We start from the raw sequence: 21123 nt of genomic DNA, 5'->3' as shown, positions 1-21123 counted from the left end.
CACAGAGTTTTGGGCAGATTGGGTGAACACGACCTTTTTATCAGAGAAAACTGAACTCTGAACTTCAGCTTGAGTTCAGATGACACAAAGCCACTGTGAAACGTCAGCTCTGTTTCAGTTGATTGTTTTTTGTTATGGAATCAATATCAGACCAGTTTCCACCATCACTGTGAAAATTTAAAGAATGACGTGTGAAAGACGTATATTATGTAAAAAGGTATGAATCCGGACGAGGCGGTGGTCCAATGGATCACAGCCCCTGCAGATGATTGGCTCATCTTGAGTGATGCCACGCTACATAAGGAGAACCTCCCTCATCTTCAACCAGACACACCTGCTCGTGCTCCAGCTGTGATCTGTAAACCAGATTCAGGCAGCAAACATGCTCACACTCACCTTTATCCACCTTTCTATTCCTTGAGGTCAGAAACGCACACACAGACGAGCGGATGAGGGCTCAATGATTTCCTCTGATTTGAAATTTATCTCTTCCTCAGATACATATCTGCATCAACTGGAATCATCGTGAATGAATGCTAAAAAATCCCCATGATGCATCTGTGTGGTCAAGTGTTTTTGCTGCTTTAGTTTGATTTTAACAAACCTCAGTTATAATAATCTGCTGAAAGCACACACAGGCAGTAAAACACACATAGTCATTAAAGGCTTTCATTAGAGAAAGTCAGTCATCCAGACACAAACTGTCATTAAAACATTAATCCACCAACCAGACTACTTCATCCACTCACTGTCTGTCTCTCCCACTGTCTGTCTTTATACTTGCCTGTCCCTATATACTTGTGTATTAAGCTGTTTATCTGTACTTTTAATGTCTGTGTTTTAATTTCAAACATTATTACCATCAGCCTGAGGTGCTGAATATAGGAAATTGAAACCCATTAAACTGTGTACAGAAATCAGTATAAGGTAGGATTTCATCCCTGATATGTAAACAGAGACGCTCAGCTGAAACAGTTTGAAATGACAATGCGTTTTGCTGTTTGAACGGTTTGTTGAACTGATCCTCCAGTGATCAGAAAACCAGAAAAAGAAACCCCAGATTAAACCTGAGATCTGCTTTGAAAAAGATAAAGAGCAGCAGCTCCTTGTTTACACTCAGCTTTATGCTGCTCAAAGCTCTTTTCCGTGTCCGCCATCCAGTATATTTTGGACTGCTTGTTGGACAAAACATGATATTTGAAGACGTTACATTATCTTTATAATAAACCAGCAACCACCTGCTCACCATCCAGCAACCACCTGTTAACCACTTTGGACACATTGCCTAAACTGGTTTTACCCTCTAAACCAACTACCTGTCTCCTTCCAGTTACATTTCTGAAAGACCTCTGGCCATCTCTGGGACCTCTAATGCTGAATACCATTGACTTATTTCTTAGAACTGGGACTGTCTTCACTAGAATTAAGACTGCTGTGCTTAATCCTCTACTCTATAGGCCACACTGTGATCCAGAATCTCTGAATAATTATTAGTATTAGAAGGAGGTGTGTCTCAGAAATCTTCAGTCCACAAGACTAACGTGAAGCTTTTGAACATGTTCAGTCTGCATTCAGGCCCTTGTCACTTGACTGAAACTGCACTTATTGTAGTGGTATGTGGCATTTTGTTTAGCACTGATTGAAATTCTGCCTCTGTGCTTCTACTCTTGGATCTCAGTGCTGCTTTTGATGCCACTAATCACAGTATACTGACATGAGAATCAGTTTGGTGTCTATGGCCTGGCTTTCACATGGTTAAAAGAACATAGTGTGTTTCCATTCACAATATTACATCAATACTGTCTGAGGTGAAATGTGGAGTACCTCAGGGCTCTGATCTTAGCCCCCTCCTCTTCTCTTTATGTCTTTCTCCTCTCAGCTAAATTAAACATAGTTATGAATAAATTCTACCTGTTTTCTCCTCCTTCTCTCTTTCTCTCTTCCCTCCATTCTGCTGAGACCTCCCTCCATCTCCTTTTCTCTCTTGGCTCTCATTGTCTCATAAGGAGATTTGAATCTGGATCTTCACCCTGCAGCAGAATCACCTTCTCCTCCTCTGTGTAGTTTGCATACTGTCTTATCATATATTATTTAACTCAAAGTCTCAGGATAGTTTATCTGTCCCTGCATTCCCTGAGTTTTAACGGATGTATTAATTGTATGTTATATTCCCTTTACATTAGATGTAAATTATTTACCTCGAACAGTCTCAGGATGTTGGCCACCATGATGGACACGGAGCTAGCAGACGCTCCAATCACTCCCACCACCCTCTCTGGTTTCCGAATGATGGGTGGCTCTCCGTTGGAGCAGCGGATGTCAGATGTGTCTTTCTGGATCAGTGCCTGGACGAAGGTGAGCGATTGTTCAAGAGCGTAGGTGTCTCTGGAGCAGGTGTCCAGGATGCGGGCCCCCAGCGTGATGTTTGGTAACACCTCAGGGTCACTGTTGATCTGGTCCAGGGCATACAACATGGCCTCCATACGGTGGATGCCCTTCTCCTTCTTCAGCTCCCCGCAAGGCAAACCATGGGGGCCGCGGGCGTGAATGGGGAACAACCCGCCCAGAGTGATGTCACCAGGTATCTTTATGGAGTGCGGGTGGAAGTGCTGGTGGGAGGCACTCACTTGAACCACCTGTCCACCAATACAGAGCAAGAGAGACAGCAGGAGGCGGGGCTGCAGCGAAGACTGACGCAGAGTTCGTCCAATCCAGAGAGAAATGTGATGACGGTGATAGGGGGGGGAGAGGGGGAAGGGGGTGGGGCCTGATGATGTCATACTGAGGTGGGGTTTAGGGTAGGGTGTTCATTCTGCTGTGGACACCTGAGGAGACATCAATCAATAATCAATCAGTCAGCCAGTGGAATGTTTGATTTCAGGAAATCAGGTTGACAGTCAATGACATCACATCAGGGAGAGCAGCTGATTGGCCCCAGCAGAGAAACAGACACTGAAGGTGCAGAGAAGGTGCTGAACACGTTTTTTGTGAACTCGTTCATTGAATCTTTAAGGATGAAATTTGTTTTTTGTGGCTAAAAGCTTGTTTTGTTTTATCTCTTCAGTCTTCATGTGACTGTTTGGATGAGCTGTGCACGAACGCAGCGCTAACATCACTGATCTCAGGTCAGCTGGTCTGTGACTTTACTGAACAAACTGTCGAGTGATACACTCACAGGTTTCTTCTTTTACTTGTTAAAGGAGCTTTTCTGGATCTGAATGAGGCTCAGAGGACAGACGCTGGAGGCTTACAGTGATTTGTGATATTGGATTAAATAAAGAAAAGGGACTTGAAGTCGATGAGAGAGAAACGTCAAACAACTGATGATTGTTTGCATTAGTTATTCATCTGCAGATTAATTCCTAGATTAACCAATGAATTTTTAGTTAATAGTATTAGTTATTAGTTCACTGATGTAAAACAAACAGCAGTTTACTGAGGAGTGATTTACATGATCAATAAATCAATAATCATATCTGCAATAAACTGCTGTCCATTCATCAGTCTGACGTCGCAGTTGGAGTGCAGGTGACTGGTTGATCCGCATGTGGAGAAAATATCTGATCATCATGATCAAAAAATCGGCTCCGTGAAGCCCAGGTCTGCTTCAGGTTTGACTTCAGTGTCTGTCTCTCACACAGCAGCTGAACTGGTTTCACTCACTGGTTCTTCTGATAAACTCGCTCTTTTAATTCCTGATCTTAAACACCTGCTTTGATTTGTTTCAGACAGAATCAGAACTTACCGGAGCGCGATCCCGTGTCCTCCCGTGTCCTTCCGTTCTGAAGTCCTGAATCCGCACTGCCGTCGGTCTGCTCGGGTCAGCGCTCCGCTGCTCCCGGTGAGTCCGTCAGATGTGAAGCCCTGGTTCACCCCCTGCTGCTCCTCCAATCAGCGGAGGACCGCCTCTCTGCGTGTCTAATTAAAGCACGCTCATAACCGTGTGCGTGTGTGTGTGTGTGTGTGTGTGTGTGTGGACTCAGCTATTTATTTCACTTCGTTCTCTCAGATAAAAACAGAATTTCATAAATTCAGCTAAATAAATTTCTTACAAAGAAAGTTGAAATGTTCTCACTTATTGTTTTATATCTTCACTGGAAAACTGCGATTCCTACATTTATAGATTGTTTTATGCAAAATCTAACCTTTCTTCCACTTTCAGTTCACTTACACATTTAGATTTCTAGATTTGATTCAAGCTCACTGATTGTTCTGATATTGCACGTTTGTTATTTTCTACCTGCTTTAATGTGAACGGATGTTTCCATGTCAATAAAGCTCTTTTGACTCGATCGCCAGTCTGTGCAGCCGTTTGTTGGGTTTATGTGAGGAGGCGGTGACCTCTGCTGGAAACTTGATGAACTACAGGCAGGTTGGCCTGTCAGACTTCATGTGAACAAAACCTTAACCTCCAGTCAGACATGATGATGATGATGATGATGATGGTCATCAACTGTCTTTGTTAACCAGGTTTTCTCCATCACATGACTGTTCTTCACACTAAATGGACCAATCAGGTGCCGCTTCCTTCAGTCAGAGGAGCAGGATGTTAGGACACGGGTATCCTCCGTAAAACATACCCCCACTAAAAACATGCAAGATCACCACCTGACCAATGGTGACGCCGAAGATGGGTCCCCGGTCTGCCGCGGAGGAAGGACGACCAGGATGGGTTAAAGGCGGAACTTAAATTTCACCTCGTGTGCCGTGTGCCGTCGTGCTCGCATGTGTGTGTGACAAATAAAGGGGAATGTCTCCCCCCGATTCTTCTTCTTCTTCTTCTTAAAGAGCAGAAAGCGGTTTGGTTTGAAGGGACTAAACCACATTTCTTCTGTCAGCAAACATCGTACTGATTCATAATATAGAACTTTTGATGTGGTGTGGTTTAATAGGAGTCTTCTTTATATCCAGGACACTTTACAAACTAATGCAGCAGTTCAGTGAGAGCAGGAACACCATCTAAAAAAAACTGGATCAGAGTTTCTGCTTCTCTGATGAATCCACACGAGTTCCCTCAGCTGAGAATCTGAAACTCTGAACAAAATCTGGTCTGGAGAAGCTGAAAGATGAAAGGAGAGCCACCTTGGTGACACTGAAAACTGGATTTAGGCTCAAATACCTGGTGAGCCACTAATCTCACCTGTAGTCCCGCCCTCCTCTGACATCAGCAGTCATAATGTTGAAAAACAGATTTTTAAAGTATTTGTTTCTAATATTTAATCTGGATCTCAGTCTCATCCACAAACTGAACTTTATTATTATTAAACTTTAGATTTTAACTTGACAGAAAATAAATGTTTTACATTTTAAATCGGAAGCAGAGAATTAAACAAATTCAGCTCAGAGCTCTGATTGACAGACAGTTTCTAACCAATCAGCAGCTTGTGACTCTCGGGCTGGCAGCTGATTGGTCACTATGTATTCGGGGCCGTTTGCTCTGTGGCTGCTCTGATTGGTCAGCGTCTCTGAACCCCTCAGAGGTGATCTGGTATTGGACAGTGGAGTCCATGTGACCTGGAGATTTAAAGATGGCAGCCAACCGGCGTAGCCCCGCCCAGTATAGGAGAAGCCTGATGGTAGGGGCATGGCCCCAGCTCTCCCCAAGGGCAGGGACCAGCTGTGATTGGCCAGCCCGCAGTCGGGTGGTCATCTGATTGGTTATCACCACGGCAATTTCGTGGCAGGTTGCCATGGAGATGAGCTGCTGAGCGAGGCCGTTGAGGAGGCGTGTCCTCTGCGACAGCTCGTCAAAGTGCTGCCGGAACGGAAACGCCACGCTGTCGATCACCAGGAGGCGGGTGTTCGGGTGCTCAGACAGGAAGTCGGGCATCAGGTGGAGCTCGGCCAGCAGTTCCATGTAGTCATGGCAACGTACCTGAGGGAGGCGAGACGGACGACCAATCAGAATCATTGTAATGTGTGAAGACGGCTGGACTGTTACCATGACGACCAGACGGCATTACCAAGAACATGTTGGACAGGATGGTTTCCACGGTGAAGTTCTCCATGGCGACTCGCTGCTCGTTGTCTTCCACCAATAAGGAGCAGTGTCGGACAGCAGCAGCAGCAATGTCGATGACCCTCTGAAGCAGGAAGCTGCCCTCAGTGTCAATGTAGACCACCTGACCTCCGACCCCCCCGAAACACTGAGGGACCTGAACGTCCACTGCCAGCTGCAGGCTGAGAGACAGGGACGTCAGTGAAGATAATCAATAGATAATCGTTCTGCAGTAAAAGGATTACACAGTACCCCATATAACCCCATATACTGTGAGCTAGTTAAGGACAGTGGGGCCCAACGTAAGGGTCGGGCCCCTCCCGAGGGTCAGCAGATCAATGTGTGGGGTCGTCAGATGTTAATAACAAACCCGTTTTCAGCTTCTGGACTTTTCTCTAATCCCCTACTTCTGGTGAAATATTGAATCATTTTCACATATCAAAGAAATTCTGTGATAATGATGAAAGCATCATTGTGTGGTTTTATGAATTGTCTTTATTTTTGTTTTCATCCTTGTCTCCATCTTATTTTACTTTCACTTTTATCTGTCTTTGTGTCCATTCTGTCGTTTCTACACTTGCTGTTGTGATTCCTTTCCTGAAATGCACTTTGAGCTGCATTCCTGCATTAAAGTTACAAATGAAGTTAATCATTATTATCATTGTCATTCTTACTATTATTATTATTAGTGTGTGTGTGTGTGTGTGTGTGTGTGTGTGCGTGTGCGTGTGTCTGACCACAGCTGTGTTTTCCCGACTCCTGGAGCTCCACAGACTTCTGTCGTCTTCCCGAGTGGAAGTCCTCCTCCGAGCGCAGCGTCCAGCTGAGAGGAGAATGTCACGATGCTCCTCAGCTCCTCCTCCTCCTTCTGCAGGAGCTCCAGAGCCGTCAGAGAGGCTGACGCTCCTCCTGCTGCTGCTGCTTCACCACCTCCTCCCTCTCTCCTCACAGCCTGCAGCACCTCCACCGCCTCCTGCTGGGACAGACTGGCCTCTGCAACAGAACGTGGAGTTTGATCCAAAGTGACCAGAGTGAGAAGCATCAGCAGGGTCTCTTCACTGTCCTGTAGACCAGCACCAGGGTCACAGTCCTAACCCATCCTTTAGTAGATTTTCCACATCTGTGCTGTGACGGCCATAAGAAATGAATGTGTGTGACCACATTATGTTCAACCAGCATGAATGAGGAAGAACTTGAACTGATGGAGTTGGTAAAACGTTGTCAAACATCATCTGGTCGGTATTTATGCTTTATGTTTGCTTTCCGAACCAATTTCTGTCGAGAACAAAGGAACAAGGAGCAGAAGGCGATGGACGAACAGCAGCTTCGTGTTTTACTGGACCGAGTGAATCAGAAGAAAAATGAGATTCAGAGTTTATGTTAAACAGGAGATTAAGATCTAAACAAACTAACTGAGCAGTTTATCAAGAGGCAACAATAAGTCATATTTTAGGTGAAGCGTTTGTAACTTTATAACCGACGAGCTAAAACCGGCAGTATTTTGAACGCAGTTTGGTGGGAGTGACGGTGAATAGAAGCGGTACCTTTGCTGAGCTGCAGCGGTTTGAGGTGCAGCAGGTCTGCGGTGAACTGGAAACCAGCGCTGACCAGTTTAGCCTTTACACTGGGATTCAGACACAGACTAGACACTGACCGCTGCATCTTCACTGATAACGTTAGCACCTACTTCAAATCATCCCGCCATGACAGGTATCCCAGCATACCTTTCTTCCCAGAGCAGCGTCAAGTTACTGAAGATAAAAATCACCACTAAAGTTCCGGTGTGACTTTTCAAAGTAAGAGTTGTTCGAGTTCTTGGCGATGAAAGTTGATTAAAATAACGGATTTTCACAAAATGTTTTGTTTCCTGCCAGAATTGTCCCAACATCTGTAATAACTCTAAGACTTGAAGAATTGCTTTAATTTGTGATATTTTATCAATTTTATTTACTGTTAAATTAAACTTTCAGTATAAATTAATTCCCCTCCTCCATCTTTCTTACATCCACACTGCTATAAACAAAAATCTAGAGAGGCAAATATGAGTTGCCTTTAATTTGATGGTCTAGTCGTAGTGAAATTTCCAAATATAAAATATTGGAATCAGCTTCTTGTTGTTGTGTTTTGTTTTTTCTAGTCCGCAATGGAAATCAAACCGGATCACTTTAACAAAAAATCTTTTGTTATGGAGTCTGCATCTGAAAATTACATCTGAAACAAATGTAACACTTATAGGTGATGTTGTATGTATGTATTCTCAGAAAATATGAAATCAAACAGAATCAGCAGCCGTGCTAAATAAGAGATAAGATATGGTAAGCCTTCATTGATACTACTACTACTAGGTTTCAGGCTTCTCTTTCAACTCTTATTTTGACGGCAAAACCGGAAGGTGTGTTTTAGACGCTCTTCCTTAGCCTTACGTCATGAAGACGCGACACGAGTTCCGCACGTGAGAGCAAACAGCGGCTGTGTTGAAGTGTTGATGAAAAAAGGTGAGATTTTGTTTCGATTTGATTTGTTTTTTAAAAAAGGAAGGTTTTAATGTGACAGAAGGAAACCCGGAAGTGTTTCTCATTCCGATCGCCATTCGCTAGTTTACCTGTAAGTGCAGGTGTGCAAGAAGTGGTTCTGTTTGATAACAAATGCACAAACTGCAAATCAGTTTAATGTTTAATATACTCAGATTATTGATGAATAATCAGATTATTGGATTAAAAGAGTTTTACAGTTAAATTCTTAAGACTCAGTCTCTTTCCAACGATGCTCAAACAATGTGTTTAAAAGAAAATCACACAAATAGAAACCATAACTCCAACCCTTTGACATAAAGACATGACATAGAAGTTAAAATACAGGAATATAATTTAATATACGCATAATAACATGCGTACAAAAAGTAGAACGTATTACTGTGGTATTTTAGACATGATGCAGACAGAGAGAGACGGGGAAGAGAGAGAGAGACAGACAGAGAGAGAGAGAGAGAGACAAGGAGAGAGACAGGGGAGAGACGGAGAGATGAATTACAGCACTGGACCTGGAAACTGTTTGTCCACAGACTGAGATGTTCTTCTTGTCCTGGAGTCTGTAGAATAAACTGATCTGAAGCCAGTTTGTTTCAGTGAACATGTGTCAGTCAGTCTGGATGTCAATGACAGTTTGTGCTGTAATCTGATTACTGTGCAGTTTTTGTTTGATAGATCAGGTCTCTGGAGCTGGACGTGTCTCTACAGCTGGACGTGTCTCTGGAGCTGGACGTGTCTCTGGAGCTGGACGTGTCCTCGTGCTTCGTCATAATGAATCTGTTTGTGTGTTTCTGCTGTTGGTGATGTTTGCAGTGATCAGTCTGCAGAGAGATGGAGAGAAGAGAGGATGAGGAGAGGAAGACTAGAGCTCAGAGAGAGGAGGAGGAAGACGAGGACGAAGAGCAGGAGGAGGAGGATGGAACCGCTGCGGTGAAAGGAGGTGATGATGAAGATGAAGAGCAGAAAGACGAACATGCAGGTGATGATGAAGATGATGATAAAATGCTGTTGGGATAGAATTCAATAAACTTTATTGTTCAGTTGAGACAAACGAAAATTGTCATAAACAGAAAAATAGAAACAGGAACAGAACAGAACAAAGATCTCTGAATGAAAATCAAACTCGATAAAAAGGCAAAACACTTGTGAAACGGTCCAGTTCTGAAACAGTCTGACGTGTGTTCAGCTGCTTCTCTCTTGTTGGGTCCTGGTGCTTAGACCAGAATGAAGATGGCTGAATGAGAACAGGGTCTCATGGTCTCTGCTGCAGATTGGTTCAAAAATGGTGAAATATGCTGTCCACTCTTTGTCAAGCAGGAATGACGGAGAGGAGCAAACAGAAAGGTGCTGGAGTGACTTCTTGTCCGGACAGGAAGTGTGTTCCAGGTATCATCTACCTGGGTCACATTCCTCCGAGGCTCCGCCCCAAACACCTGAGGAACCTGCTGTCAGTGCACGGAGAGATCGGACGCATCTTCCTGCAGCCTGAAGGTAGTTTATGTGCAAATACTGCAACCATTACATGTGTGTAACAGTATTAGATATTTTTACTGTACTGTACTTCATTCTTCATATTTTACTCACATGCAATTGAAAATCCTCTGTAAAGCTGAGCCATTCTCCACAAGACAATGTTTTTTACTCTTTTGGAGATAACGTACATAGTTGATTTTATTTTGAATCTTTTTTATTGTCTGTTTCTTCTTTTTTCTGCCTCTGCTTTTTATTCTTGCTGTTGTAACGAGTAATTTGAATGAAGTTTCATTGTAAATAAAAATCAGACCTGAGACCTCAGAGAAAAACATGTGAAGACAAATTGTGATGAATCAGATGCAGGGATTAAATATAGAGTAATCCATTTATACAATACTGATGTTAATAAATGACTGAAAGGGACAAAACTGCTGATTTTAACAAACTACAGAACAGTTGAGAATTTGGTAGGTCAAAGCTGAAGAGTTGAACTCAGATCAGCTGTTAACTCAGTTTGTTGCTGCTGGGATTATAATTGTGTCTCGGTGGGTTCAAGTTCCATGTGAATAATGTGAGATGATTCAAATGTTCTGAAAAAGAATATACAAGATGGCCTAATCTTAACCCAACAGGACGAGCAGCCACCTCATTTAGTTTAGAAGAAGTTAATAAATTATTGACATCGTTGAGTTGTGAAAGTTTATATTGTTTGGGTTGTAGCAGAGACATCACAGTTTAAACACCATCAGAGTGAAAAAGATCTGAGCTCAGTTTTAAGATGTCAATGATGCAAAGAGTGCAGCACCTGAACTGGAAGCACACTGATGAGGAACCCTTCAGCAGAAAAGAGGAACCGTCATGTAGGAACCTTTGACTTTATTAAAGTCTTAAGACATAAACTGAAACACTGATTCAGTCTGAAAAAACCTCATCAGGACTTTTCACAGCGGCTGATTTCAACCTCCATTATGTCTTGCTAAACTAAGCTTGACTTACATCAATAAAACTGACTTAATGAATTAAACCTGACTCTGATAAACGTGATCTCCTGAAGGTTAATGAATAAATAAGCTTTTCTAGATAATAAAAGCTTCAGACATGTTCTCACCACCAGACTGAATTATTTCCACTTTGTTTCTGTCTCTAAACACTACGAAACCCACAATCCTCAGCTGCTGTTGCTAGGGAGAAGAAGACAGGTGTGAAGGTTTATGTTTGTTTTTTTGTTTTTTTTTAAAACATGTCTGCTATTTACCTCTCCTGCCCTTGTCTCCTCCGTCCTCAGATCGTCAGGTGAGCAGGAGGAAGAAAAAGTCTGGGTTGAGGAGGTGTGATTTTACCGAAGGATGGGTGGAGTTCAGAGATAAACGAGTGGCAAAGAGGGTGGCGGCGTCCCTGAACAACACACCAATGGGAACCAGGAAACGCCAACGATTCTTCTCAGACCTCTGGTCCATTAAGGTACAGTCTGCCCGGTAACAGCTGACATCACAGCCACAGACTGACATCACAGCCACACATGACATCACAGCCACACATGACCTCACAGCCACACATGACATCACAGGCATTACTGCATATTTCTGTTTTCAACAGAGGGGAGCAGCTGAACTCGTGTCAGTAGTTGAGAACAGACAGATGGTAGTTAATACTATCCTCAGAAGGGTTTGTCAGATCATCTCACAGCATCAGAAATCTTGTTTTAGTTCTGAGTGAGAATACGTTGGCTCAGCTGACCTTAGCTGTGAACCAGAGTCTGTCATTGTTAGAACTCACCCTGGTGTGCGATGGTACACAGCAGTCCTCACACAAGCTGATGTTTGATGCACCAGCCTCTGTGAACTCATTCAGACTGTCTGTAGCAGTCCTGAAAACATCTAGTCCAAGGCCTGAAGATCCTCCACAGCTTCACTGTTCACTGATGTCCTCACAACAGGTTTACAGGCTTTAATCTCTTCCTGAGGGCAGGACTCAGGTGGACCAGGACGTGGTCAGACCCAGTGCAGCAAGGGGGACAGACTGATAGACACCGTTGATTGGAGTGTAACAGTAATCCAGAATATTGTCTCCGGGCTGACGTTTAACAAGCTGTCTGTGTTCGGGGAGTTTGTGGCTGAGGTTAGCTTTGTTAAAGTCACAGAGGACAGTAACTAAGGAGACCAGCTTTGTCTAATCCACATGCAGTATCTGGTCTGTGAGCATGTGCTGTGCCTCCTGCACAATTGCCTGTGGTGGATCGTAAACAGAATGAATGAAACTAACTGACAGGGGAGCAGAAAGGTTTACTATTTATGAAAAATGATTCCAGGTCAGGAGAACAGTGCTGCAGGAGCAGCGTCAAATCGTGACACCGACCACTGTTGGTATGAAAACAGATCCCTCCAACTTTTGTTTTGATGGAAAATTCTGCGTCTCAATCTGCTTGGAAGAGCAGAAGCCTGCCAGCGTCCGGTGTTGATCCACACAGCCACGTCTCTATCAAGAAGAAGACGCTTTTCCCCACCAGTTGCTGAAGTTCATCCAGTTTGTTACACAGGGTGGTTTGTGATGTCCACGCTGGTGGAGACACATCCTCCATCCTCCAGTGTTTCACTGCAAGGACAAATGTGGGGCCACCTTTGATCAGAAAGTCCAATAATTCCTTGGATGAGGTGAGAAAAGGAAATAGGTCGAGTGATGTTGTTTCCCTGATGTTCATGAGTTCTTCTCTGGAGTGAGAATCCTGGGTACTGTAGAAAAACACTGATTTAACAAATGAGACAAAGGTAGCCATCTTGGATGTACTTAGCTGATGTTTGACCATGACCTGATGTTCGGCCCCCATCAGAGAGGTTTCAAACTGTGTTTGACGACGTGACAAACTCTGTGTTTGAATCAGACTGAGACCTTCAGTGACACCATGAGTGAAACTCTGAACCAGAACAAACTGTGAGAGCCAATCTATGTCCTGGGGCTCACCTGTCTGTCTCTGTAGTACCTGCACAGGTTCCAGTGGACTCACCTGAGTGAGCGGCTAGCTTATGAGCAGACGGTCCTGCAGCAGAGACTCAGGACTGAAATCTCACAGGCAAAGAGAGAAACAAACTTCTACCTGAACAATGTGGACAAAAGCGCTCACATGAACAACCTGAGGAAGAAGAGACAGAGAGACGGGCAACAGGTAAACTTTAAACTACACAGTCACTCACTTGAATGTAGCAGCAGCTTCACCACAAGAACAGTTTAATGTTGTCATGTTGTCAAACTTCATCATTGTTAGGTAAACGAGAGGACGTGGGACTTTACTCAACGTCAGACAGAGGAGGAGATCCAGATGAAGAAAAAGAGGAAAAACTCTGTTACCCAGAAGCACCTGGACAAGGCCCGCCTCATACAGCAGAGGAGCCAATCAAACGTCTCTCTGTTGGCCAAGATTTTCAACTCCAACAAATCAGTGACAACATAGAGAGAACTGATTGGCTGTTTTCATGGAATTCTGAACGCCCGTTGACGAGCTTGTTAATCCTCCTAAAACAATGTGGACGTTATTTTTTGTATTTAACTTTTGTCTTTTGTTAACATTTAGAAGACGCTCTAATGAAGACAACTGAAATGTTTAGAGGCGTGGCTTTTTCACCTCTCTCTTGTCTCTTAATGCTCATCACGTTCATGACGTTCCTATCATTCCTCTGAACAGGTGGTTATCCTGTCATCACCACACATCATCTTTATCTCTCTGTATAAGATATTGTAAATAAATCTACATTCATGTGACAGAAGTTATACCTCCAAGTATTTTTTAAAATTCGTTTATATTTTTATTTTTTCTTACCCTCCAGCTTCCTTCCAGTCTATAATAATGTCTCCATCCCCCACCTCCTTTTGCATAGGTGCGTTCCATTCAGCTTATGTGGCTCCTGTCTTTCCTCTCGTGTGACTCTGAGGCCTTGACCACACGAACACAAAGCAAACATTTTCCTGCTGTTGACATGGAAATGATGACCTTTTTTAAATTCTACACTGCAGATTCATCAGAACTCTGCTTTCTGTGTATTCATGTGTACATGCAAATCACCTCCACGTGCATGCCCATTGTTGAACAACAACAAGAGCAACAGCAGCGGACTCCGGGGGCCCGTTGCACAAAACTAGGATAAGGGATTAAGCCGGGATATGTTGGTTGTCCTGGCTCAACTTATTCATGATCCAGTTGCACAAAAGCAGGATAGTAGAAAGTGGGATATGTTATGGGATAAATTACCATGGAGATTTATTCTGTGGAGCTAGCCTGCTCCAGACCAGGCTAAGTTCCAGGATCTATTCAGTCTCATCCCTTATCTCAGTCAGCAGTCATCACAAACGGAAACCAAAAGTTATTCCGCTGCACAACAAATGAACAGACAATGAATGGATGCAGTACCCTCCCTGCAAGCTTGTATACACATGGTATTCAGCACAAACATAAGAGGCCAGAAAGAAAGAAGCCTGTGTTGATGCTTCTTTCTCAATTCTACATCATAAACCCACTTTTGTTTTGAACTACTGCTATCAATGCCAATATCTGGTCACATTATCCATTTCATCTGGTGCAATTTCTAAGTTGTATGTTTCTCTCAACTGTGCAATAACACTATATTATCCATATTGGCAACAGTACTTTTAGAAACTGTGTGCAATACAACACGTCATTAGTTAGTTTTCTCATAAGAATATTTGCAATAGTACTTTTTTATGGCAGTAGGATTTTTATGGCATTTACTATTTTTTATAATCTGTACAAATGTACATATACGTAGTTGTTTTTCTATTCTGTACCCTGTATACTTTTTAAAATTTTGACCACTTTATGCCACTGTGGTTGCTCTTTCTAATACTTGCTGGCTTTAACGACAAAATTTGCCCAGTGTGGGATCAATAAAGTCTCATTTTATCAGCAACCTCAACCTGGACAAGACCGAGCTGCTCTTCGTTCCAGTGACGTTGCCTCCCATCCACGACCTCAACATTAACACTGAGAACTCGGTAAGTTTTGACACTGTTGACCTTCGCTGTCAAATAAGCCTAAGCCAAGGACACTTATTTATATATATATATATATTTTTTTTTATAATGGTACAGTATGTTGTGACACAAGTGATCAAAAAACTGCCGCTCCTGCGATTTGGGTATTGTACCAGGTTACAATTACAGTTAGTAATTTGCAGACACTTTTATCTAAAGCGATGTACATATGAATTCACACACCGATGGGGCAGCATCGGGGGCAGTTCTGGGGTTCAGTATCTTGCCCAAAGATACTTTGGCATGCGGACTGCCGAGGCCAGGGATTGAACCACTGACCTCTTGATTGACAGACAACCCCTCTACCTCCTGAGCCACAGCCACCCCAGTTTGAGCTGCAGCCACCCCAGATCTACTGTGACTTCAGTAATACTTTGATTAATTGTTCAGCCATAGTGCACAGACCAAAAATCTGTATTATGGTTCCATTATCCAGGCTTCATCCTGAGTTCCTGTGTTTAGTGACATTTGGGAGATCCACAGAAGAAAACGTAAAATGTGAACACGGCATGGAGAAAAACACATCAGGAACCAGCATCCCCTCACACTTAGATTACGTTATAGTAATCAGAAGCTTTTGTCCAAACAGATACACCGATTGTACAGCCAGAGTGCACAGGACCATGATGAGAACATCCTTCACAAACCAACAGAACAGGGTTCAGACTTGCAGTAAAACAGTTTACAGCTCTTTGTCTTTTTCACTGGCTTATGTGAAATGACACATCAGCCAGTGTTAGCATGGAGTCTAAAACCCACAGGATATGGGCATCCACCTGCAACCTTATATATTCTAATGACGTGATCCTCATACAGTCACCTGTGTGAGGTAACAATCTGCTGCCCAATTGTGACATATTTAGGAGAAACATTTGTTACCTCATCCAGTTTTAATGAGATGATTTAGTTCAGAATTATCACACTTACCTTAATTCAGTCTGAATTCTGTCTGTCTGTCTGTCTGTCTGTCTGTCTGTCTGTCCACCTTTCTGTGACCCTGGTACTCAGACCTCTCCAATCCGTCCAGGAGTCTGGTGTACTCCAGGTGAGCCTGGTAGAACCTGCTGCTGTACTTCAGGTTGGATCTGACATAATTCAGGTAGTCTGGAGCCCCGGGGCAGACCACGTTATCAGCCAGGACCACCAAGCCCTGAGCCAGCAGACCACAATCCTGGGAGTGGGTTAATGTCAGAGATCAGAACATACTGCAGGTTCACAGATAAGGTGTCAAAGATCAGGGCTCATTACCTCTAGCAGTCTGATGTCAGGCAGGTAGCAGTCCTTCCAGTGGTCAAGGAAAACTAAGTCAAACACCTGGATTCCAAACATGTCAGACATCTTGGGAATCAGGTCAGCTGACTCACCTTCCAGCATGCACACCTGACATAGTGACAGTAGTGATCAATGATTAGACCAATGACCTTTCAATAACTAATTTAATCTACACAGTAAAAGCTAATTCAAACCTATTTGTGTCTCTATCCACTGTGTTTATCTTTCTCTGTCACACCTGAGGTCAGGTATGCACAAAGGTGAGTTTCACAGTGAGCGTCACACCTTTCGCCTGTTGAGGCCACACTGCCAACACGTGGCTACATAAACACCGCAATTGTTGCCTCTCACATTCTCTGACTTCTACAGCCAGTCAGACAGGTGTGTATCCTAGTGTTGAGTTGTGTGTGTGTGTGTGTGTGTGTGTGTGTGTTGATATCTGTGAGACCTGGTGCCTATAAGGGTGCAACATCTTTTATATATCATTTCTTGTTTAATTTACAAAACCCATCACTGGCTGTGCTAAGGTTTGCATGGGAGTGAGATCTGGGGGTGGCTTTGAAGGCAGAACAGTGGAGAAAAGCCCTGAGAGGGGTGCATACAGCCTCAATCTGTGCCTGACATGGCCTCATTCAATTGAAGATGTTGCAATGCCCTCATCCCCCTGAAGTCAAACTCTCTAAAATGTTCCCAGATGTAGATTCTACATATGACAGATGCAGACTCTCACTGGCCTCTGTACACTGATTCTGGTTATGTCCTAATCTGTCAACCTATTGGAAGCATCGTCGGATATTTTCAACATGGTAATTCGACTAGATTCCATGATAGCCATTTTGGCATAATAGGGGATAACCAAACTCAGAATAAGACAATTAATAACTTTGTTAGTGTGGAGATCAATCCTTCTCCACTGGAGGAATCATCATCTACGGTGATGGTCTGATAGTTTTGAGAGGAGCTGGAGACCATTTATGGGTTACATTAGAGATAAGCTTTAAACCTCCACCATCCAGAGTGTACCTCCAGATCTCCAACTTCACCACAATTGACCTGAAAGATATTTGTATTTTCAGATCTCAGCATGGAAGGGACACAGACACTACATCAGCTTTGCCTTCAAGACCTGAAGACAGGCAACTAGGTGTCCTGCCATTTGGCATATTATTAGCTCCCTGCACGAAGTTCATGGATCCATGGATACAGTCTACTACTTAGATTACTGGCTGGTATATGTCCAAGGAATATTTAAAACACATTTGCCTGTCTCTCAACAGGAGGAAGAGCGGACTTCAGATCTCTCAGTCCACAGAGAACCTAAGCATGTGGTTGGATGCCAACAAGACTTTCCTCATCTCCTTACAGATAGGCTGCTCTCATAGCTTGCTTGTCCCAGTTATACTTGAGGTTAGGGTCACCTGGAGACCCTCCCTCCATAGGAAGGTTGGTAACATGTAGAATGTGAGTTTTCTTTGGTGATAGTAACTGGGCAGGCCAATGATTCAAGTCCCTTGGGGCAAAGGATGTGCCACATCAAGTATATCACACAGCATATCAGCTCTCCAGAGGGAAGTCTTCCCCAGATAATGAGAGGGGAGGGATAGGCAGAGGGATACCACTTTAGGACAGTTGTAGCTGATCTCTTTGCCTACAGGGAAACAATTCACTGTTCAACCTCCAATATAGAGATAAATGATCCTGCATTTGACATGCATTTGATGGCACTTCAGAGGCCACAGGGCCTCCTGTATGCCTCCCATCCCTTCACCTTCCTGCACTACTACAGGGTGACCAGATGGAATATGTTGGCCTCATCTTGGTGGCCTCTAATCACTACAGTTGATCTGGTTCATCACAAACTTCTTCAGTTTAATTATGAACCTTCATCAGACATGTGCACACAGGGTTCCGGACCAGCTGTTTGAATCCTGAGTACCCTCATAAACCTGTTACAATGGCAAAGCTTTTTCATTGGATTGCAGATCTTGTGACAAGGAGCCCACTATCTGAAATGAATGAGATGGTCTTTGTCAACCTTGCCTCCTTTAGGTTCTACTGTATAAACATGGCAGCAGTCACTTCACACATCTGATGAATGAGTGCTGAGTTGAACAGAGGAAGACAAGGTGACTGACTCCTGACTCTGCTGTATGCTATGACCTCTGACCTCTGATCTTAGTCCTCTGAACCTTGACTTCTGACCTTGTCCTGCAGTCCTGCATGTTGGATGACCTGTCGCGCTACATGAGCATACTCCGGGTTCATTTCCACGGTAATCAGCTTTGTTGCCAGGGGCAACAACTTGATGATACGGACAGTAGAGTAACCACAGTATGTCCCCAACTCCACCACTGTGGAAGGAGAGGTTTCCATGACAACCAAGTCCAAGATGGCTCCTGGGAGATGGACAAAGAGACACATGATTAATGAGAGCACTCCCATGTATCAGTGTGTATTACCATGTGTGTATTTGTACGTGTGTACCTTTCTCGTCTCCCACATTCATGGCCCATTCCGTCTGTTTGCAGAAGTGATCGATGGCTGTGATGATGCTGTCCGGATCAGCTCTGACTGCATTCATACTGACGGCCTGCAGTAGGCGCTGAGAGACATACAGGCAGTCAAACAGATGGACAGGTGAACAGACAGACAGGCAGTTAAAAAGAGAGACAGGTAAACAGAGGTCACCTGAGGTCGTGTTGTTCCAGCAGGACGTCATACAACAACAGAGCCAGAGTGGAGTTGGACTGAATCAACCAGGGAATCAAAGAATGGCACAAAATACACAGAACAGCCAGGACCACTGACGCTATGAGCAGAGACATACTAAAAGACAGACAGGAGAGAGAGACAGACAGAGAGAAAGAGAGAAATCAGTACTACCAGTTGTATCATGTGTACCAAAAGTTTCAGTAGCAGCAGTATTATAGTATAAGCAGTGTCAGTACCAGTTGCTGTAGTGACTTAATTTCCCCTGTAGCTTCCTTTGTTGTCTTTGACTTCTTCTTCTCCTTCAGTCCTCTGTCGCTCTGTCTACTGTACTGTCTCTGTCTGTCTGTCCTGTTTGTCTCTGATTGTAAATCTGAAGTAGAGGGAAGTGCTGATCAGCCGCTCGTTTTAATCCTGCCCCAGCCAATCAGCTTCTTAATCCTCCAACTGTGTCTCTGTACAAGGAGCTTCTCTCTCTCTCTCTCTCTCTCTCTCTCTCTCTGATTGTTTTTCAGAGCCAACACGCTGCAAATTTTTGTCAAGATACCCAAGTTCAGACTTGAGTGCCTGGGAGTCCAAACTCTGGAGGATGCATCTTAGTTTCAATGCAGCTGTTCCTGACTGTACTTTAAAATCACCATCAACTCACCTGTACCTGTCTGTACTTTAACATCATCATCAATATACCTGCACCTGACTGTATTGTGGCATCATCATCAACACACCTGTACCTGACTTTACTGTGAAATCCTCATCATCACGGTAATGCAATCAGAAGAACCATCTGTTATCTGTTCTGTAATATTTATTAAAAATAAAATAAAATGTAATTCAGTCATGCTGCCTGTTAGTTTTCATGTGTATCAATTTATTGATAACAATGTGAATGTGTTAATATTTGTATATATTTATTGATTAGTATGTAAATGTGTTCATATGTATATATTTAGCTCAGTCCCAGGGCATTTTTTGAAATAGTCACGAGATTTAATGTATATATTTGTGCGCATGGATGCAAGTGTAATCCACAAAAGATACAGACACAAAAGATACTGCCAACTGAAATACATTAGTTTCAAAATCATGCTGAGTGTCACAAATTTTTTTTAATTCATTTTCTATTTCACAAACTGCTATACAACTGTGTTGATATATTTAATGATTATATAAATATCTTGATATCTGTACATATGCATACAAAAGCAGCTCTGGTGTTAAACTGTACTCTAAAAACATGAAGCTTTAATACACCTTCAGACAGAGTCATTCTTTACATTTACACTCTGACACCAAACTCTATCTTCCAATGTTACTTTGGCAGCTGTGGCTCAGGAGGTTGAGCGGTTGTCTGCCAATCAGGAGGTCGGTGGTTCGATCTCTGGCCTTGGCAGTCCACAAGTATCCTTGGGCAAGACACTGAACCCCAGAACTGCCCCCGATGCTGCGCCATTGGTGTGTGAATTCCTATGTATGTCGCTTTGGATAAAAGTGTCTGCAAATGACTAATTGTAATTGTAACTGTTTCAAACTGTACAGACATATCAGAGCCAAAGATTTCAACTGAATTTACAGGACTCAAACTGCCACACTCAGACAAAGGCAGGAAGTGGGAAAACAGTTTAAGCAGTTTAATGAAAAAAAAAAAAAGGTTGTGATGGAGCTCAAGCAAAGCCAAATCCTTATACTGAGCTGAAGGGTAGACAGATCCAGTCCCTTGGCGACAGGTAGATAGGTCCAAGTCCTTGGGGAGAGCAAACTAACTGATGCAAACTCTTCTGTGAGAGGAGACCGGCAGGACACCGACAAAGCAGGTGTGGGCTAGGCACCTGGGCACAACAGGGAAAACACAACCAATTAGGCATATTAAAGGCAGACAAGACAAAAACTGACAGGGTACTTAGCATGAGTTTGTGGTCTAGTTGTTACCACGCAGCAAAGTGGAAGATACAACGAATACTGATTGTAATCGGGTGCTTACATACTGAGTGAGCAGGTAGGTCTTAATTGATGATTGCGTGCATGTGTGTTCAGGAGGCTGGTCCCAACCTGCTGGCCACGAACTACAGCAACACAGAAACAGACTAGACAGACAGGGGAGAGACA

At 43.4% G+C, this 21123-nt stretch overlaps 4 protein-coding genes across 4 annotated transcripts in view; 1 reads left to right on the top strand and 3 right to left on the bottom strand.

Annotated features, from left to right (window-relative positions):
- The window catches only part of LOC143326927 (metabotropic glutamate receptor 6-like), a 38945-nt gene extending 35171 nt beyond the window's left edge, over positions 1–3774 (bottom strand). The window contains exons 1-2 of the mRNA XM_076740978.1: positions 3746–3774; positions 2199–2825 (exon numbers count right to left, since the gene is read on the bottom strand). Of these exons, the coding sequence (XP_076597093.1) occupies positions 2199–2780 (582 nt within the window). The 5' untranslated portion in view covers positions 2781–2825; positions 3746–3774. The remainder of the gene's footprint in view (positions 1–2198; positions 2826–3745) is intronic.
- Positions 3775–5229: 1455 nt separating this feature from the next.
- rad51c (RAD51 paralog C) lies at positions 5230–7731 on the bottom strand. The gene is made up of 4 exons (XM_076740979.1): positions 7543–7731; positions 6736–6991; positions 5964–6180; positions 5230–5875 (listed from the first exon to the last, which is right to left on the bottom strand). Exons 1-4 carry the CDS (start codon positions 7658–7660, stop codon positions 5375–5377), a joined length of 1092 nt encoding a protein of 363 aa, XP_076597094.1. The 5' UTR covers positions 7661–7731; the 3' UTR covers positions 5230–5374.
- Positions 7732–8423: 692 nt separating this feature from the next.
- Positions 8424–13763, top strand: abt1 (activator of basal transcription 1). The gene is made up of 6 exons (XM_076740981.1): positions 8424–8493; positions 9340–9505; positions 9844–10017; positions 11285–11460; positions 12974–13159; positions 13259–13763. Exons 2-6 carry the CDS (start codon positions 9358–9360, stop codon positions 13442–13444), a joined length of 870 nt encoding a protein of 289 aa, XP_076597096.1. The 5' UTR covers positions 8424–8493; positions 9340–9357; the 3' UTR covers positions 13445–13763.
- Positions 13764–15344: 1581 nt separating this feature from the next.
- LOC143327132 (catechol O-methyltransferase A-like) lies at positions 15345–19336 on the bottom strand. The gene is made up of 6 exons (XM_076741328.1): positions 19260–19336; positions 18796–18913; positions 18514–18707; positions 16288–16419; positions 16118–16210; positions 15345–16084 (listed from the first exon to the last, which is right to left on the bottom strand). The coding sequence occupies exons 2-6, from the start codon at positions 18890–18892 to the stop codon at positions 15968–15970; spliced, it is 633 nt and encodes a 210-aa protein (XP_076597443.1). The 5' UTR covers positions 18893–18913; positions 19260–19336; the 3' UTR covers positions 15345–15967.
- Between the last annotated feature and the right edge of the window lie 1787 nt (positions 19337–21123).

The sequence above is a fragment of the Chaetodon auriga genome, chromosome 10, assembly GCF_051107435.1.
Source record: "Chaetodon auriga isolate fChaAug3 chromosome 10, fChaAug3.hap1, whole genome shotgun sequence".
NCBI lineage: Eukaryota > Metazoa > Chordata > Actinopteri > Chaetodontiformes > Chaetodontidae > Chaetodon > Chaetodon auriga.
Note: the sequence above shows the minus strand (reverse complement) of the source record. Positions and strands in the feature narration are given on the sequence as shown.

Coding starts and splice junctions, on each gene's coding strand:
- rad51c (XM_076740979.1), bottom strand. CDS start 7,660: ATGCAGCGGTCAGTGTCTAGTCTGTGTCTGAATCCCAGTGTAAAGGCT. Junction 6,992..7,542: donor ACCGCTGCAGCTCAGCAAAG/GTACCGCTTCTA, acceptor GTTCTGTTGCAG/AGGCCAGTCTGTCCCAGCAG. Junction 6,181..6,735: donor GTCGGGAAAACACAGCTGTG/GTCAGACACACG, acceptor CCTGTCTCTCAG/CCTGCAGCTGGCAGTGGACG.
- abt1 (XM_076740981.1), top strand. CDS start 9,358: ATGGAGAGAAGAGAGGATGAGGAGAGGAAGACTAGAGCTCAGAGAGAG. Junction 11,461..12,973: donor CAGACCTCTGGTCCATTAAG/GTACAGTCTGCC, acceptor CTGTCTCTGTAG/TACCTGCACAGGTTCCAGTG. Junction 13,160..13,258: donor GACAGAGAGACGGGCAACAG/GTAAACTTTAAA, acceptor CATCATTGTTAG/GTAAACGAGAGGACGTGGGA.
- LOC143327132 (XM_076741328.1), bottom strand. CDS start 18,892: ATGAATGCAGTCAGAGCTGATCCGGACAGCATCATCACAGCCATCGAT. Junction 16,420..18,513: donor ATGCAGGACTGCAGGACAAG/GTCAGAAGTCAA, acceptor TCACTATGTCAG/GTGTGCATGCTGGAAGGTGA. Junction 16,085..16,117: donor TGAATTATGTCAGATCCAAC/CTGAAGTACAGC, acceptor TACCAGGCTCAC/CTGGAGTACACCAGACTCCT.